Source organism: Chiloscyllium plagiosum, chromosome 10, assembly GCF_004010195.1.
Source record: "Chiloscyllium plagiosum isolate BGI_BamShark_2017 chromosome 10, ASM401019v2, whole genome shotgun sequence".
Classification (NCBI taxonomy): domain Eukaryota; kingdom Metazoa; phylum Chordata; class Chondrichthyes; order Orectolobiformes; family Hemiscylliidae; genus Chiloscyllium; species Chiloscyllium plagiosum.
The window spans coordinates 30,268,443-30,288,447 of NC_057719.1; the positions used below are offsets into that span (position 1 = coordinate 30,268,443).

Consider the following 20,005-nt stretch of genomic DNA (forward strand, 5'->3'; position numbering starts at 1 on the left):
TTTATTTCAGCGGATGGAAAGCGTTTGGCATCAGTTGGGCTTGATGAAAATCATACAATAGTTCTCTGGGATTGGAAAAAGGGAGAAAAACTTTCTTCAGTAAGGTCGGTATTTCATTCTGTATTTAATACAGAATCTCCTTCAAAAAACTGTGAAACACTAACTTCAGGATCTTTAGACAAACTTTGTAATGTACCTTGACAGCAGTCACCTCTTTAAACCATATTAGTTTATCTATTGTGTTTCTAACTCATGCACGGTCATACTTTTTATAATTTGTAATTTGTTGAATTTCATTTAAAACAGTTGAAATGAAAATGCAAGGTAATTCATATTTTCAGAAACATAAAATATTGCAGATGCTGGAAATCTGAAATGAAATCAAAATTGTTAGAAATACTCAGCTGGCCTGACTGCATTTGATGAGAGAGATACAGAATTCATCTTTTATGTTAATGATATTTTGTCAGGTTTGGAAAGGTTTGTAGATAGAACTGTTTTTTAAGCAAGTGGAGAGGCAAGGAAATGGTTACAGTTTGTGTTGGAAGAACAACAAATTGGAAGCTATGAGATAGGGTGACAAGCAAATGTTGAATGGCAGAAGTTTGGTAGCACAAGGCAAAATGCAATGACAATGGAAGAAGAAAAAAAAGAAAGATGTGTCCAGAGAAGGAATAAATGGGGATTGTAAAATCATCAACAGCTTCTATCAAACAAAAAAAGGAGCAGAAGTTACGATCTGAAATTGTTGAACATATGCGGGAAGGCAACGGCCTATTTGTATTATCACGGCCTAATCTTATTGTCTAGAGACCCAGGTAAAGTTCTGGGGATATGGTGACAAAACCTTCCATGGCAGATGGTGGAATTTGAATTCAATAAAAAATCTGGAGTCTAATGATGACCATGAATCTGTTGCTGTTTGTTGGAAAACTCCATCTGGTTCACTAATGTCCTTTACGGAAGGAAACTGCCATTCCTGCCTAATCTGGCATACATTCACTGCAGACCCACAGCAATGTGATTGACTGTTAACTGCCCTCTGGGATGGGCAATATCCAGGGATGCCCTCATCCCATGAATGAATTTTTAAAAAACATATTCCAGAAAGCTGAGAACTGACAAATTTGAAAGATGAACTGCTGTTTCTCAAGCTTACATTGAACTTTATTAGTGTAGTGCAGGAGACTGAAATCAGAGTGAAAGTAAAGCAGAAGATTAACATAGCTGCTTTATGAAACATTTCAGTACAGCACACAGATATCTTCCTGAACTCCTAGTCACTTATCCTTTGGAGAAGCAACATTTTGTCTTTCAATTAGACATTTTTACAGCTTTCTGAACTCAAAATCGAGTCCAACAATTCCAAACCACTTTTTAAATTGACATGTGTTGCTGATAATTTGCTGTTTATGCTTCCTTTACACTCTTTGGATGTCAATTTACTTGTCACGTTGCTATCATCTCATTTTCCAGTTAATTACAACCATTATTCTACTCTATCACAGACTTTCACTCTTCACCCCCTCCCATCTACCTTGTTTTTGTCCTTGTTTAAAGCCTGTTACATTCAAAAGAAAATCATCAGCATGAAATGTTAATTCTGCTTTGCTGTATAATGTTGCTACTTGGTCTTCTGAACATTACCATGTTTTCTGTTTATAGCCCTTTTAGAATTTGACCATTTTGGATTTGACATTATTTTTTCCAGGCTGTTCTACATTTATTGCATACCTGTCAGTGAATTTCATTCTTAAGAAAATTAAAGTGTACAGTAACTACTTGAATACCTGGTTCAGTGTTTAGGTAGCACTGGAGTTTATCATTTATGTAAGCAGCAGCAAAATACTTAAATTAACTTTGTTGCAATGGTAAATGAATTCTATATTAGAATTTTCATTTGTTAACATTAATCATTTTCTATGTATTTGTTTGTGAAAAAACACAATGAAGTAAAAAGTCAAATGTGTTTCTTTAGAGGAAGTGCAGAGAAGATTTTTGTTGTCAAACTGAATCCCTATATACCAGACAAGTTGGTTACTGCTGGCATAAAACACATCAAGTTCTGGCAGCGAGCAGGTAGGACAGTCAATTCTGCTATTTTTACATCTATAACCTTTTTACTTTGCTTGATTTAAATAGTATTTACTGCAGGTTTTCTAACTGTCAAGATTTTAGGAAATAGTTATTTGGTAGTATAGAACTTGAGTATTGTTCAAAAAAAGGCTCATTTTCAGGCTCACCAGGACAATTCACAGTAATCACACTGTAAAGTGGAAAATAACATTTATACAGGTACACAATTCTTTATCCGAAGTCCTTGGGGCCAGGTTTTTGGAATTTGGAATTTTTTGGATTTCAGAATAAATTACATTTTCACAGTGAAATTAAAAAAATTACCTAACAGTAGACACACGTGAATAGTACAAGCACTGAGACACCATTGACACCTGTCAGTGCTTGGCCACACCGCCTCGTCACATCTGAGTGACATGGTTCAAATGGGCGTGGACTCGGGTCACTTGATCACACACTAACATGATGCTCCACACTCCACGATAAAATTTTGGATTTTGGAGCTTTTTGGATTTCAGAATTTTGGATCAAGGATTGTGTACCTCTCCTTTACAACAGGTTGACAAATGGTCTCCAATTGGTTGAGGCATTACCGTGGAGAATGTATCAGGTGAGACCTTTGGTATGGCACATTTGCACGTGCTGGAAGCTACAAATAAGGATACTCAGGACCCTGTTTTTTGAAGACTGAAAGATCATATACATAAACTGAACATATTTCAATGCAGCAAAATTGGCAACGACCATTCTCCAGTTCATTGGTCAAGGCATTGTCCTGAGAAATTAAATTCAACCTTTTTTTCCCAAGAATTTAAATAGAACTTTGGAAGTAACTGTCAGTCATTGTTAATTATCGCATTCGCCATGGCAGTACCTGTACCTATCATAGTCCATTTGCCAACCAATTAAAAATCTCTTCTACAACAATATAAATGTTGTTATTCCTTTACTATTTCTTGCAAATTGTCCTAATGAGTGCCAGACAAGTAGCTTTGACATAATGTGGCTTTTTTCAGTCATATTGAAATTCTGCAATACTAAACAACACTGAATTATTTAGTAAACATTGTTCAGTTGCAGAACCACATCAGTGTTGGAAAATGTGTTTTCAGTTTTGCAAGCACAGTTTGATTTGTACTACCAGAACATTACATGTTGCAAATAACCAAATAGACGTGTTATTTGATAAGATCAGGGGTCTGTACATTCTTAGTAACGTACCAGCACTGAAATTCATATGCAGCATTGCTAATTTGTGTGATTAGGCATTTTGGCTTTATGACAGCATTCCATAAGGGGAAAACGCCACAGTGGTGTTACTCCTGTATAGTAGCAGCATGAATAGCTAATTCCACCTGTTGCTCAAACTTTTGTGATAATTTGCACTTTCAGAGTGATCTGAGATAGATTGGACATTCTTTTCATGATCAGTAGTGATGGTCGTTGACCAATTCATGAATTTATGCAATATATATAGCAAGAAATTGTCTGATCATCGTAGCTATTATCCTGCAAGATGGCTTTGATGCGTACTATTTCAACACCAAGCTTGCATGTGAACAAATGACTTGGGCCCTAATTCTGAAGTTGCCAATCTTTAAATGCATGGCATTATAGGTATTCTACTATGTGAATAGAGACCAGTAAGCAAAGGTTTGCAGCAGGCAGTAGTAAAGAACTTTGATTTCACAAGTGGGACATTAAGGAAATGGAGCTTGTTTGACTGCTCCATTTCAAAAGTAAATTTAAGTACAAGATGTATAATCCCTTTTATGACATCTAAGGGAACATGTAAAATATGTCTATTTTCGTGGGCATAGTATGTTGATGTGTATATTTATGCGTTCAAGCAGAATCTTCTTACTGTCAGTGAGCTTCAGCTTATTCATATGTTTACGAGCCACAATTCATATTTAATGTAAAAATGTAAAAACCCTTTTCAGTTTCTTCAGCTTCTTCCTAATTTGGCTAAATAATTAAAAAGCAGTTTTCTATAAACTCATTTTTCCAGAACGCCAATTTGAAGAAAGTGATTAAAATGTTACAATGCATTTAATGTGTATATATGAGTCACATAAATTAATTTATGGGTGCCACACTGGCTTAGTGGTCAGCACTGGTACCTCACAATGTCTGGGACCTGAGTTCAATTCCACCCTCAGGTGGCTGCTGTGTGGATCTTATACATTCTCCTCGTGTCTATGTGGGATTCCTCTATGTTCTCTGATTTCTTCCCACAGTCCAAAGTTGTGCAGGTTAAGTGGATTGGCTTTGGTAAGTTGCCCTGTAGTATCTAGGGATATGTAGTCTAGGTGGGATAGCCATGGTAAATGCGGGATTATGGGGATAGGGTGGGATGCTGTTTAAAGGGCCGATGTAGACTTGATGGGCCAAATGGCTACTTTCCACACTGTAGGGGGTTCTATGAATTTGCCATTGTGTGTGTAAAGTACAAGAACTTGGTTATTTAAATGGTGTGCTATTTCATAACATTGGTGCATGATCTTTATGTTCAAAGGGAATCAAACTATTCCTGCATTCTGATAAGATGGAGTGATGAACTGCTCCCTGTTCTAAGATCTCCAAGTTGTTGACCCCAGATACAAACATGTATGAGTAATAATTTTTAAAAAATAAATCTATTTTTCTAAACAACCTGTTCAGAGATGCTATTACACACCTCTGGAGCAGGTTCGTTCTCAAAACCGGGTTTCCTGCTTCAAGGATAGGGACACTACCACTGTACCAGAAGAGGGCCCCATGCATCAGGTATAATGCTCATTGAATAAATTCCTGGTGGAGCTTGTGATGTATTCAGTTTGTCAAGGCAAGGATTAATTTAAGATGATCTGGCACTGGGTTTGTGAGATTAGTCTCCATTCCTCAAATTGTAAGGTACTAAACATGAGCAGATTTTTAAGTAAATACTTTTCAAATAGATTTGGAAGCAACTTCCTGATTGTTGATTAGGTAAAGTTATAATGCAGATTCTTAAAATAAAAAATGTCTAATTGTACTTATATATTTATTGTACAAGGTGGAGGACTGACTGGAAGGAAAGGCTATTTTGGAAACCTGAGAAAGATAGAAACCATCATGTGTGTAGTCTATGGTTGGACAGATGAAATGGTTTTCTCAGGAACATCAACGGGTGATGTCTATATATGGAAAGATATGTTCATTATTAAGAGAATCAAAGCCCATGATGGACCAGTTTTCAGCATGCACGCCCTGGAGAAGGTAAGGAATAAGGAAAACCTCTGATTATAAGTAGCTATAGAAGATTGAAAGAGGACTTTTAAATGAAGCTTTGATAAGCATGGGTGTCTTTTTAGCCAATTTTATAATGTTATAATTTTAAAAGGCAATGTCTACTAGCATTGTAATGTAAGATCCAACATTTTATGGTCCTCTAAGCTTTTCTGTTTGTATTTGCAAGCTATCATTATTTTTGATACTTAAAACTTAATTTAAAATCAGCATCTGAATGACAAAAGACTGATTTCACTTTTAAATTGAATTTCTAAAATTTCCTCACCCTGGACACTCCACCATCCTCCATAAATCCCCACACATCTAAACTCACTTGCTTATATGCTGTTGCACAACAGTCCAATTCACATATCACCTCTGTTCTTGCTAAACCCTATTGCTTTAAATTTAAATTACTCAACCTTGTATTCAAATTCTTTCATGGTATCACCCCATTCTGTCTCTATCAATTTGCAACCCAAAACTTTGCAAGAACTCTGAATTTTTCTAACTCAGACTCTTGTGCATTTTCTACCTCCCAAAAATAGTTTCATGCCCAACTCTAGAATTTCCTCCATTTTATTTCCTTGTCACCTTCAAGACCCATCTCATAAGCCCATGAATTGATAAAGTAGCATTTCCTAATGCATACTTCCTTTGTTGGAATCAAATTTTGTGTGTCACTATGCTTTTGTGAAGAGCTTTCAGAATTTTTCTCCATTATATAGAAACAGAGAAAATAGGTGCAGGAGTAGGCCATTCGGCCCATTGAACTTGCACCACCATTCAATACAATCATGGCTGGTCATGCAATCTCAGTATCCCATTCCTGCCCTCTTCCCAGTCCACTTGATCCCTTTAGTGCTAGGGCCACATCCAGTATATCTACTAAACTGTCTCCCACAGAAAGCTGTTTAGGCAAATTCCACAGGTTCACAACTCTGAGTGAAGAAATTCTTCCTTATCTCAGTTCTGAATGGCTTAGCTCTTATTCTTAACCTGTGATCCCTTGTTCTGAACTTCCCCAACACTGGGAACTTTCTTTCCACATCTAGCCTATCCAGTTCCAATGACATATTAGTAAAATCCACTTTATACCTATTATAGGGTTACAAGTTTATTAGATGTTAAGCGTGCGTTGGTGATAGTACTCTTGTTATTGAGGCAAATGTTGAAACCTACCTTTCTAATGAGACTTTAATGTAAGAACCTTTCTGTTCTCTCAAATGAGTATAACAAATCTTGTTGCCCTTTCTAAAGACATGCAGGAGAGTTCTCCCAAAATTTGGCAACATTAATTCCTTAACAAAAGTTAAGCATTTATCAGATTGTCTAGGATAATGTGAGAGGTTTTGAATGATTGCAAGTTTATTTCTTTTTATTTCTTCCCATTTTAAGATTGCGTCTTTTTATACTTTGTGCATATTTTAATACATAGAGTTAGTTATGTTACCTACTTTAAAAAGTGGAATTTCTTTTATTCATTTGTGGGATATGGGTGTCACTGGCTGGGTCAGTGCTTGTTGCACTTCCCTAGTTTCCCTAGAGAAGGTAGCGGCGAGCTGCCTTCTTAAACCTCTGAAGTCCATGTGTTATAGGTAGACCCACAAAGTGCTTAGGGAGGAAGGTCCAGGATTTTGACACAGCGACACGGAAGGAAAGGCAATATATATCCAAGTCAGGATGGTGAATGGATTGGAGGAAACTTGCAGGTCATGGTGTTCCAATGTATCCCTTCTAAAAGGGCTATTGGCTTACTTAGAAGAACTTATTTCTGACTATTCTAAAAACATCTTAGAAACACAAAATTACAGAACCAGGTTCCACAGTCCTGCTACATTTATAATATTTCTAAGCGTGATATATAAATCCAACAGTGCTTGCAAGTTATTATAATAGAAAATGTAATAATTTTGAGTTATTTTGATAAAATGAGTTTTAAAGAATTTTTATGTGAGTTTGTTCTTTCTCCAGGGATTTGTGACTGGTGGAAAAGATGGTGTTGTTGTCCTCTGGGATGATAGTTTTGAGAGATGTCTGAAAACATATAGCATCAAACGTTCTGCACTTGCTCCAGGCTCTAAAGGTACTCATTTACCAACAATCTGCCATGTAATCCAATCTGTTCCTGAGCCGAATTACAATATCAGTATTTCTCTCTCTGCGGTATTCCTTTTCTTTCCTGCCTGCTGCTTTGGTTGTCAAGGTTTGTTCACCACTAGGATACTAGTCCACTTTAAATTGCTTAAGTTTGCTGTGACTCTGACTGTCATTTGTTAGAGGTGGGCCTTAAGATTACTGGAGATTTTGGGTTCAGACAGATGGGGACTGGTGTCAAAACAAAATGGTTCAGTCACAAAGATTGATGCGCCTCAGAACTCAGAGGCAATCAGCATTGCACAGGAGGAGGCAATTTGTCCCATTTGGTTGTGCAGTATTCTGTATTCCTCAAATGCTTGTGCATAATCGTAAGCTTTGTCCAAAAACTATACTACCAATCTTTATTTATTCACTCATGGATATGGAAAGTAGATATTGTTAGCTAGACAGTATATTTTGCCTGTCCCTAGTTGCCCTTGAAAAGATGGTGGTGAGCTCTGCCCTTGAACCTACAGCAGTTGATGTGCTGTAGGTCAACCCGCAACGCCAAGAGGGAATTCTAGGATTTTGACCAGGGATGGTGAAGGGATGGCAATATATTTCCAAGTCAGGAAGGTGAGTGGAGGGGAGGGGCTTGGAGGGGAATGTGCAGGTGGTGATGTTAGAATCATAGAATTCCTAGGCCCATCAAGACCACACCAATCTTCCAAAGAGCATCTAATCCAGACCCACCCCCACTCTATAATCATGATCATGCAAAACACTTGTAGTCAGAAGGCTTTGTTAAAATTCATGAGAAGTTGCAAACCTCCCAACACAAATGGTGTTGTTTAACATCCTCAACCCAAGTCTTTGAACTTCTCCACTCTTCTTCCTCTCCTTAAACTTCCAATCCAGTTCTTTCCCTATTGCCTAATCTTCAGCTTACTGTTTTGTGAAACATCCTGCCATGATTCTTACTGACTTATTTTGATGCTCAGCTGGTCATTCCTCTTATCCCTAATACTTCTTTTTCTTTGCCTTTACTTTTCTAAGCACTGATGTTTACTGACTGTGACTCTTTCCCCACTCCTATCTTATAGAATTTATTTTCTGCTAAAGAATAATTTTCTCAGGTGAACTCTATTTTTCTAATCAGTTCTGGTTCAACACCTATCTTTTCTGCTTATTGCCAATTCGTCTTGGAAAATTCAATAGCCTCTTTCCTCAGTATTGCCATTAATTCCAATTGTAGTCTGACTACTTATATCCAGCCCTTCCAAATTTACCTTCATCCAATATAGCTTTACATTATTTATACTAGATTACTAATACAAAATTAGAACATTACTTCAAAAAGACACATTTGTCAAAGATTTTCTTCCTATAGTTTACAGCGCAGTTCATGAGAAATACCAAAGTAAGGAGAAATCAATCTTTTTATTGTTTGAAAAGAGAGTTCTATTGGTAGAAATGTTTCCATAGAAAATGTATCAGTTAATGATGGGTGATAGTTAACTGCCAAGCTTCATTTAAATTTAAACCAAATAGTTTAACTCTGATGAAGGCATTTCCCTGAGAAATGAACCAGATAATGACTCTTACCTATTTGTTCTGTAATCAGACACAGCATGTGTGTACCTTCTTTCAATCTGCATATATACATAGCTTTAGTATACACAGATGAGCTAGATTGCAAGCACAACTGACAATACTAAATTGGTTGCCAATGTAACTCTGTATACTCTTGGTATTATTTATCAAATTGCTGAATCACATCTAATGTTGGACACTCTGTTTTGAGTTTTGCAAGAGTAAGATGGTTGGGTATGGTTAGTACCTTAAGAACAACTGAAGGGAGATGCTCTTAGATACAATCTGTCACTTTTTGGGTAGTGCAATGTAATACTTTGCATCACACCAGCTCTAAAATTCATATACCACATTATTTATTTGTGATAGGCCGAACATGTTTGACTTGACCACAGCATCCTGTTAGTGGTGGGCACCACTCCATGTTCCTATTACATAGTAATGGTGTGAAACAATTTCACCTGTTGCTTTGAGACATCTGCCCTACTGGGGTAATTGAGATAGACTGGGCTTTTTCACAACTAAAGGTGAAGGCATTAGATCTGTTTGTGTAGCCATTATTCCACAGAAAGACAAAATGCTGTTTCAACTCAATAAAATAAATGATAGCTTTTCTCAAGTGATGCCTTGACCAATCAGTGTCATCAGCCTGGTTTAAAGTTTAAATGAAGTTTGGCAATTAACTTTCAGTTGTCATATAACTGGTTCATTCTCCATGACAATGCCAATGAACTAATCAGCATTCTCCTCTGAGTAAAAATGATTTTACCCCTTTGCTTTGTTATTTCTCGTGAATTGGCCTGAGTGCAAGAAATAGGAAACAAAGAGTAGGAATGAAAATGTCTTTTTCCAAGTGGTAGGCTGTAACAGTTTGGATACTGCAGTGATCAGTACATTCAATTCTGATATAGCATGATAGTTCTGTTCTCGTACAATCTTCCATTATGAGACAAGCACGCAATAGCCATGCCATTTAAACTAATGGGGCCAGAATCATGTTATAGCCAAAACACGAGAAAAGTTCACATTCTGCAAATAATGGTCTAAATTCTTAAATCACGTTAAAGCCAATGTGTTTTGAAGAGATGCGCGCTATATCAGAACCGGCTATAATTGGACCCCAGCTATTCACTAAGGCCCTAAATGATTTAAATGAGAGAACTAAATGTAACATCTTCAAGTTTTCAGGTGACACAAAGCTGGGTGGAAGGCTGAGCTGCGAGGAGTATGCAGAGATGATTCAGAGTGATTTGAATAAGTTGAGTGAGTGGGCAAATTATTGGCATGTGAAATATAATGGGGACAAATGTGAAGTTATACACTTGGTAGCAAAAACAGGAAGGTAGATTATCATCTGAATGGTGATAGATTGGAAAAGGGGGGTACAATGAGATCGGAGTGTCCTTGTTCACCTGTTACAGGAGACGAAGAAGGCCAACGATACGTTGGTCTTCCTAGTGAGAGGATTCAAATATAGGAGCAGGGATGTCTTTCTCCAATTGTTCAGGGCTTTAGTGAGACCAGATCTGGAGTTTTAGTTTCCTTGCCTGAGGAAGGATGTTCTGTTTATGGAAGTAGCCTGTGAAACCTTTGTTGCACTGATTCCTGGGATGGCAGGATAGACGTATGAAGAACAGATTGGTTACTATATTTACTCGAGTTAAGAAGAATGAAGGTGGGAGTCTCAAAGAAACCTAAAAAAAAATTATAATAGGACTAGCCAGGGTAATTTTAAGATAGGATGTTCAGATGGTTGGGTAGTCCAGAACCAGAGGTCACAATTCAATGATACGTGATAACTCATTTAAGACTGAGATAAGGAGAAATTTCTTCACCCATTAAAGGGTGAGCTTGTAAATTTTCTTCTACTGAATATAGTTAAGGCCAAAACATTGGATTTTTTCAAGAATGAAATAGATATAATTCTTAGGGCTAAAGGGATCATAGCCATAGTCAATTGTCTATCACAAGTTTACCTGCAACAAGTTGATTTCCAAGCAACGTAATATATTGATGATTTTCTGCAGTGTTGCTAAGCAATGAAATTGCATGATGATAATTGCATAACTTGTATTAATTAGTCTAGCAATATGATTATTGTTGTGGCAGAGTTAAATCATATGTTTGAATTAATGATTTCTCATTTATGTTTTAGGTCTGTTGCTGGAAGACAACCCTTCCATTCGTGCCATAACATTAGGCCATGGTCATATATTAGTGGGTACAAAGAATGGGGAAATATTAGAAATTGAAAAAAGTGGTCCCATTACCCTACTGGTTCAGGTATCACTTCTAACAACTGTTATGTACCTTTTGGTAAATCTGATTTTTTGCTTATTTGTTTGTCAATTAATCCGGAGACTATTTTATTCAAGTGCATCTATTGATGATTATCTGTGCTTTTCCTTGAAGTAAACAGAACAATGATTATGATTTTAACTTTTGAGAGACCATTTTGTATTTATTTTAACTTTCTTTAAATCTTGTTGTTAAGGTAATAATTAAACTCCCAAATGCTCAGCTACCTCTCTTTATGTTAGCTCTTGGCAAAATCAGAAATTGACTCTGCTCAATTGTATCGTCATCTTGCCAATCTCAAAAAAGCTTTCATTTCCCTGGATTCAAGTTAAACTAGGCCTGCCTTTCCTCTCTGAGGTACTGAGCATGTTTCAATCTATTTCTGTGTCTTATAAATGAGCACAAAAAATTTACCTTACTATTTACCTTGTTTTCAGTACCAGATGAGTAGGCAAGCCCTTGTTCCTTCTGAGTTGCAAAATAGCTTTAAAGAAGAATGACACGTCATGCAGCATGGCCAAAGATCAAACAGTAATCCTTTGTTTCTGTGCTTCACGTTTATTGGATATCTCTGATCTACACGTTAGACTTTAAGATATAGGAGCAGAATTAGGCCATTCATCCAAATGAGTCTGTTCCACCATTCAATCATGCTGATGTTTTTCTCAACCCCATTCTCCCGCCTTCCCTATGTAACTCTTGATCCCTTTACTAATCAACAACCTATCTATCTCTCTCTCAAATAAACTCAATGAACTCCACAGCAATGAGTTTCAGAGATTCACCACCCTCTGGCTGAAGAAATTCCTCCTCATCCCAGTTATAAAATGTTATCCCTTCACTCTGAAGCTATGCTGTCAGGTTCTAGTCTCCTAGTGATAACATCATCTCCACATTCCTTCTACCCAGACTCTTGGTATTCTGTAAGTTACAATCAGATCCCCCTCAACCTTCTCAACTCCATTAAGTATAGACCCAGAGTGCTCAATCACTCCTAATGTGACAAGCTCTTCATTGCCGGGATCATTCTTGAAAGCGTCCTCTGGACTCCTCCAATGCCAGCACATCCTTCCTTAGATATGGGGCCCAACACTGCTCACAATTTTCCAAATGCGGTCTGACCAGAGGTTTATACAGCTTCAGCAGTACATCTCTGCTCTTGTATTCTAGCTCTCTTGAAATGAATGCTAAGATTGTATTTGCCTTCCTAACACGCAACTGAACCTGCATCTTAATCTTAAGTGATTAGTGAATTACGACTTAAATGTGCCTTTGAGCTTCAGAATTCTGAAGCCTTTTCCCATTTAGAAATTTGTCTACGTGGGACTCGGCAAGATGGCGGTGGTTCAGTAGAACTGACATGGACGCTCTGCCTAACAGCCAAGGCATATTGGTATTTTTTACCATCCCTGGCCAACTTATATGGAGGAATTGTTAATTTAGAAACTTGAAGAACACATATTTGTTGACAATTTGGAGTGGGAAGGATGCCAAAAGGAAAAGGAGCGAGCAAACAGCAGCAAGGAGGACACACCCCTGCAGCATTGGGCATGCTAGAGGCCACAGCAGAAGCATTAACGGGTGCTCCAGGGCCTTGGGGAGTGGATGGAGGAGGTGGAGGGTCGAACCAAGGCCTCGGAAATGCTGATCGTCTGGTTGGATCCAGGTACTGGAGCAGGTAGTGCGGGCCTTGCAAGGTTAGGTTGACAATCTTGAAAATCGAGGTCAGAGGACGAATCTTCAGATTGTCAGGCTTCTGGAGGGTAAAGGGCAGCCAGTCAGCTTCTTTGAAAACTGGCAGCTGCAGTTCCTGGGCCTTCAAATTGAATCTGGATGGCTGCACATTGAAGGGGCCTATCGGGTGGCGGTGCGCAGGACTGGACCTGTACAGCACCCCAGTCCGGTCCTATTGCACTTCCTCACATATAGGAACCAGCAAAGAGTGATAGAAGCCTCCAGATCACTGGGGAAACATCCACAGGCACTGCTGCATAAGGGGTCAAAAATCAGGTTTTCCCAGGATTTCTCAGCTGCTGTACTTCGAAAGAAGAATCCTTTGAAGTTAAAAAGAGGCTCAGGAATCTGGGCATCCAGTACTCCATGAGGTACCCCGCAGTGCTCCGCTTCAGCCACGAGGACTCGGTTTATATGTTTGACTCGGCAGATAAAGCCAAAGCCTTTGTAAACACTTTAAAATAGATCAATTGGTCTGAAGAATACAGTTAATGTTTGTCCTCTTTTCCTTCTTTCCCTGTGTCTTTCCTTTTCCCTTTTTTCTCTTTCTTTAATAATTATTTTAAAAAAAAACAAAAATCTTGGAATATGCTGTTTCTATCATATTTTTATAACTGGATTTTATCATAGGAAATTTTGCGGGTGCCCTTTGTTGTTTTCCCCTTTTTTCATCTTTTTCTCTTTTAGTCACAAATAGGGGTGACATGGAACCAGGTGGAGTGCTTATCCTGACTGTCTTCTTTTGTTGCCTTGAGGATCATCTCCTTGTTTATTGACTTCTTTTTGCCTAAGGATGGGGCACAGTCCGGGCCTGAAGAGCTATGCAGGAGGGAATGGGTAGGGCGAGTGCCCCCTATGAGCAGGGGGGAGAGTCTCTCTTTCAAGGTTTTATGTTAGTTTTCTTTGTATCTTTTTGGTTGCAATAGTTGTTTGTAGTTATGATAGAGTAGTTTTTGTATACACAATTCTGCGACTCTATGAGTCGACATTTACTTGCGCTCAGCACTTTGCAAGCAGGTTGCTCTCCCGGGGGTTCAAGGGTCTCTGAAAGGGGATATGGCTGTGTCTTGTTAAATGGTGCACCTAGAACATCAAGGGAAGTCATTCACCTGTTAAAAGGAAAAAAGTGCTTTCTAGCCTTAAGAGAGAAAGGGTTGATATCACCCTGTTGCAGGAATCCCACCTTGATGATGGGGAACACCTGAGGTTACAACAGGGGGGTTATGACCAGGTATTCTTTTCATCCTTAACTACTAAAAGTAGCGAAGTGGCTGTATTTATCCAGAAAAATCTTCCGTTCACGTTATTAGAGCAGGTGAAAGATGAGCAGGGGTGGTTTGTGATAGTTAAGGCCCTGATACATGGGGAGGAATATGGCATTTTAAATGTCTACTGCCCTCCGGCACATCCCCTCAAATTTTTAATTATTGCCTTTTCTAAGTTGAGTGCTTTTGGAACACGGCACATTATTATAGGGGGGGATTTTAATTGCCTTTTGGATCTGACAGTGGACAGGATGCCTAGTAGGCCACCAACTATTTCTTTGCAAGCCAAGCAGATGAGTGACTTATGTGAGGAGTTGGGGCTGGTGGATATTTGGAGATAGCTTCACCCTACCTGCTGGGATTTCACCTTCTTTTCAAACACACAAATGTCACATGCGGATTGACCTATTTTTGGCCCCCTTGACCCTTCTGGATTCGATTTATGGTTTGTAAAATTGGAAACATAGCTATCTCTGATCATGCGGCAGTATATTTGGAGGTTAAGGCCAAGAGTGAGGGGCTAGGTTTGTGGCACTGGCATCTGGATCCTTTTCTCCTTAAGGATTCCAAATTTGTGGGTTTCGGGGTTCTTGACTATCAACTCAGGCATGGCTAGTAGCCTGTCTATGCTGTGGGAGACTGCTAAGGCCTTTGCTAGGGGATTAGCTATTTCCTATTTGGCTAGCCAGAAATGTCAGTAGGAGGAACAACAGCATCTACTTGAGATGCGGCTGAAAGCTGCTGAGCTGGCACATTTTGTGAGGCCTTTGATAGCCAAGTTACAGCAGATCACAGCCCTTCAGGTTGCCTTGAATTCAATACTTAGACAAACCGCAAAGAAAGAACTTGCTTTTGCTAGACAAAGGCTGTTCGAGTATGGGGATAGGCCAGGGAAGTATTTAGTGTATCTGTCTAGGTAAAGGCATGCTCCCCAATTCACTATTGGAGTTAATTATGCTTTTCGGAATTGGATTCCCTGAATTGTATTGGTCTGAAGGTGCGAGGATAGGAGAACCAAGATGGAAGCCTTTTTTAAGGGCCTGGACCTCCCCAGGGCAACCCTGGAACAGGCCTCTCTCCTTAATGCCCCCTTGATATTCAGGAAATATAGGAGGCAGCTAGGCAACTTCAGAGTGGGAAAGCTCCTGGATGGTGGCCTCCTGGGTGAGTTTTATAAGGAGTTTATAGGGATTCTGTCTGGGCCAATGCTGGAAATGTACACTCACTCCAATATGCATGAATGCCTACCATTCCGTCATTCTCATACAGGCCCATCTCTCTGTTAAACTAAGACTTTAAGATTCTGTCTAAGCTTTTGGTGCTGAGATCGGAGAAAGTGTTGCCCTATATTGTCAAAGAGGACCAGACAGGGTCGTAGGTCTTCTAATAATATTAGAAGGTTCCTGAATATGATCCAAGCATGTCAGCAATGATCAGTCCAAGGATTGGTGATTTTCTTAGGTGCAGAGAAAGCATTTAACTGAATGGAATGGCCATATCTCTTTTATGTCTTAGAGCGGTTTAGGTTGGGTGGGGTCTTTGCTAGGTGGGTGGAGGTTTTATATCACCACCCTCTGGCCGCTGTATTCATCAACTGGGTGATGTCTGGGAACTTTAGGATTGGTAGGGGTAGTCATCAAGACTGCCCTCTCCCACCATTGTTGTTTACATTGGTGATCGAGCCGCTGGCAGAGGCCATTCGTCAGAATGTCCACATAACCGCTCTGGAAGTGGGATCGATGGTACACAAGATTACACCATTTGCGGATGATGTCCTTCTGTTTTTATTGGAACCGATGACCTCCGTACCCCATCTGATACAATGTATCAATTCATTTGGGGCTATTTCAGGATATAAGATCAACTTTGCAGAGTCAAAGGCTATGTCTTTGGGGGACCTCAAAGGTGTGCCAGAGGTTGAAGGTGGCCCTCGGTTCCCCTTTAAGTGGTCACGGTTGGGGTTCCAATACCTAGGTATCTTTATTACTCCCATGTTTTTTCAGTTATTTCGGACTAATTTTGCTCACCTGCTCGACCATATTAGGCGGCATCTTCAGAGATGGGAGGCTCTTCCAATTTTGTGGCTGGGCTGAATAGCTCTTATAAAGATGAATGTCCTTCCTCGTTTGCTTTATCCCATGCGTATGCTCCCTACAATGTTTCCCAGGTCAACGTTGCAGAGACTTATGGATTGGTTTAGTTACTTTGTCTGGCATTGTGGGCAGCCCCTCATCAAACTTACTAGATTGCAGTTGCCTCAAGGATGGGAAGGACTTGATTTCTCAGACATCAGGAGGTATCAATTGAGATGCATGCTGTCCTTTGTGTGATTGAGCAGGTAACGACTCAGGCTCAATATGGCTGGATATCAAGGCCTCCCAGGCAAAGTGTCCTCTTATTAACCTGTTGTTCATGGATAAGATGAGGACAGTTATGGACTACTGTTGGAACCACATTGTTATTAATATGGTCAAGACATGGAGGGTGATGCATCAGAGTGAGGGTTGCTTATCAAGACTTCGCCACTCACTCCCATAGTTGGTATGCCAGGGTTCCGACCAGGGATGATGAACTCAGGGTTTAAACTTTGGGCAGCGAGAGGAATTTCCGGTTTGGGAGACTTTTTTGAGGGGGAGGTTATGATGTCTTTTGAGCAACTGAGCCGCAAATGCAGGTTGCCCAGTAGAGATCTTTTCTGTTTTTTTCAGGTTAGGGATTTCATCCAGAAGACAACGTTTCTTACTAAGCCCTATAAGCCCAATACAGGGAGGTTGTTGCTACGTCACAGAAGCACCCTTTCGGTTAGTGCCCTCTATCCCCTTCCTGGGTGCCAGGGCCTAGCAGGATATTAACTGGTTATGTGAGGTTTGGGAGCAAGAGCTAGGAGTGGAGATCTTTTCTGAAACATGGGAGGACATATGGGAGAACGTGAGAAAGATCTCAATTTGTAATAGGATATGTGCTACACAGTTAGAAGTTCTGCACTGGGTTCATTTGGCACCAGGTCGTCTAGCTAAATTTGAAAAATGGGCATCTCCAGTGTGCCCCAAATGTAAAATAAGTGTAGGTACTCTTACCCATTGCTTCTGGAAATGCCACAGACTCCATGTTTATTGGAGCGCTGTGGCGGGAGATGGAGAGGGTATTGAGGACCAAAGTTAAAGTAGACCTGATATCCCTCCTCCTAGTTCTACTGAATCTATCATCTTTAAATGGGCATGGGAAGAAACGATTTAATATTCTTACTTACTGTGCATAGAAGAATATTCTGATGAATTGGGTGTCTGAGAACCTACCAGGCTTGATGGGATGGCAGAAATTAATTATGGAGCACATTCCCAATGATTTTTTTCTAAATATGGTGCACCACACAACAGACCTTTTTTATAAGACATGGCAGCCCTTTTTGAGTTATTTGGACACAGATCTGTCTGCTATCTTAATTAGGGCATTTGTTTAACCAGGATGGTTAGGTTTTGAGAGCCCTGGGCCATGGAGGGTGTCTCCTGAGTTAATATGGGTATATATACAACACTCCCATTTTTTTTTTTGTTTGGGAACTTTGCACCGAGCATTGTTATTTTGTGTTCTTGTGTGTTCTTTTGTTGTTGTTTTTTTGTTTTATTAGTCATTTACTTATTTATTGGTGTTGTTTTGCACAGTGTTTGGTTTTGTTTTATAGGGTAGGTTAGTAGTTAGTAGACAGCAGTTGTATTGTAATTTGCATTTTTTATTATACTTGCATTTGTTATATTTTCAATAAATTTATATTTTCATAAAGTCAAAAAAAAGCTTTTTTTGCTAAGAAACATTTACAAAAAAAATCGTCTAAATGTGTATTCTTCCTACCAAAGTGCACAACCTCCCACTTTTCCACAATGTATATGCCACTTCTTTGCCCACTCTGTTAGTTTATCCAAGTCCTTCTGCAGCCTCCCTGCATTTTCAACATCACCTGTCCATCATCTTTCTTTGTGTCATCTACAAACCTAGCAACAATGCCCTCCGTTCCTTTATCCAGATCATTATTGTATGACATGTATAGCTATGGTCCCAACATTGACTCCTGTGGAATCCACTACTCACAGGCTACCACGCTGCAAAAGATCCCTTTATTCCCACTCTCTCCCTTCTACCAGTCAGGCAATCCTCTTTCCATACCAGTACCTTGCCCCTAACACTATGGGCTCGCTCTTATTTAGCAGCCTCCTGTGTGTCATCTTAGAACAAAGAACAAAGAAAATTTACAACCCAGGAACAGGGCCTTCGGCCCTCCAAGCCTGAGCCGATCCAAATGTACTGTCTAAAGCTGTCGGTCAATTCCTAAGCATTTGTATCCCTCTGCTCCCACCTTCTTATGCATCTGTCCAGATGCATCTTAAATGAATCTACCTCTACCACCTCTGCTGGCAACGTGTTCCAGACGCCCACCACCCTCTGTGTGAAGTACTTGCCGCGTGTATCCCCCTTAAACTTTCCACCTCTCACTTTGAAACCGTGATCTCTCGTTATTGAATGCTTAACCCTGGGAAAAAGCTTGTCTCTGTCCACCCTGTCTATATCCTTCATGATTTTGTAAACCTCAATCAGGTCCCCCCTCAATCTCCTTTTTTCTAGTGAAAATAAACCTAACCTACTCAACCTCTCTTCATAGCTAGCACCTTCCATACCAGGCAACATCCTCGTAAACCTTCTCTGCACCCTCTCCAAAGCGTCCACATCATTTTGGTAATGTGGCAACCAGAACTGTACACACTATTCTAAATGCAGCCAAACCAATGGCATGTACAATTTTAACATAACTTGCCAGCTCTTGTACTCAATACCCCGTCCAATGAAGGCAAGCATACTATATGCCTTCTTGACACTCTATCCACCTGTGCAGCAACCTTCAGAGTACAATGGACCTGCACTCCCAGATCTCTCTGCCCATCAACTTTTCCCAAGGTTCTTCCATTCATTGTATAATTTGCTGTAGAATTAGTCTTGCCTAAATGCATCTCCTCACATTTGTCAGGATTGAAAGCTATCTGCCACTTTTCCGCCCAACTCTCCAGTCTATCTATATCCTCCTGTATTCTCTGACAGTCCCTTTTGCTTTCTGCTACTCCACCAATCTTCGTGTCATCTGCAAACTTGCTGATCATACCAACAGTGCCCTCTTCTAGATCACTTATGTAAATTACAAACAACAGTGGCCCCAATACTGACCCCTGTAGAACACCACTGGTCACCTTTCTCCATTTTGAGAAACTCCCTCTCTGTCTCCTGTTTCTCAACCAGTTCTTTATCCACCTAGCTAGAACACCCTGCACACCATGTGACTTCACTTTCTCCATTAGTCTACAATGGGGAACCTTATCGAACGCCTTACTGAAGTCCATGTATATGACATCAACAGCTCTTCCTTCATCTAACAACTTGGTCACTTCCTCAAAGAACTTTTTAAGTTGGTAAGGCACAATCTCCCCTGCACAAAACCATGTTGCCTATCACTGATAAGCTCATTCTTTTCTAAATATAAATAGATCCTATCTCTCAGTACCCTCTCCAGCAACTTTCCCACCACTGTCATCAGGCTCACTGGTCTGTAGTTACCCAGAATATCCCTACTACCCTTCTTGTACAGGGGGACAACATGAGCAACCTTCCAGTCCTCCGGCACCTCACCTGTATTTAAGAATGCCACAAAGATATCTGTCAGGGCC

The 20,005-nt window shown here is 39.8% G+C and overlaps 1 protein-coding gene across 9 annotated transcripts in view; it reads left to right on the forward strand.

Moving 5' to 3' along the window:
* Positions 1 to 20,005, forward strand: part of eml5 (EMAP like 5) — a 219,918-nt gene that overhangs the window by 111,207 nt on the left and 88,706 nt on the right. For all 9 annotated transcript variants that reach the window (XR_006312734.1, XM_043697279.1, XM_043697280.1 and 6 more), the window contains 5 exons: positions 11 to 104; positions 1,979 to 2,079; positions 5,114 to 5,316; positions 7,303 to 7,414; positions 11,156 to 11,283. Coding sequence is in view for 8 of the 9 variants with exons in the window: in XM_043697279.1 (XP_043553214.1) it covers positions 11 to 104; positions 1,979 to 2,079; positions 5,114 to 5,316; positions 7,303 to 7,414; positions 11,156 to 11,283 (638 nt within the window). In the remaining variant the exon portion in view is untranslated. The remainder of the gene's footprint in view (positions 1 to 10; positions 105 to 1,978; positions 2,080 to 5,113; positions 5,317 to 7,302; positions 7,415 to 11,155; positions 11,284 to 20,005) is intronic.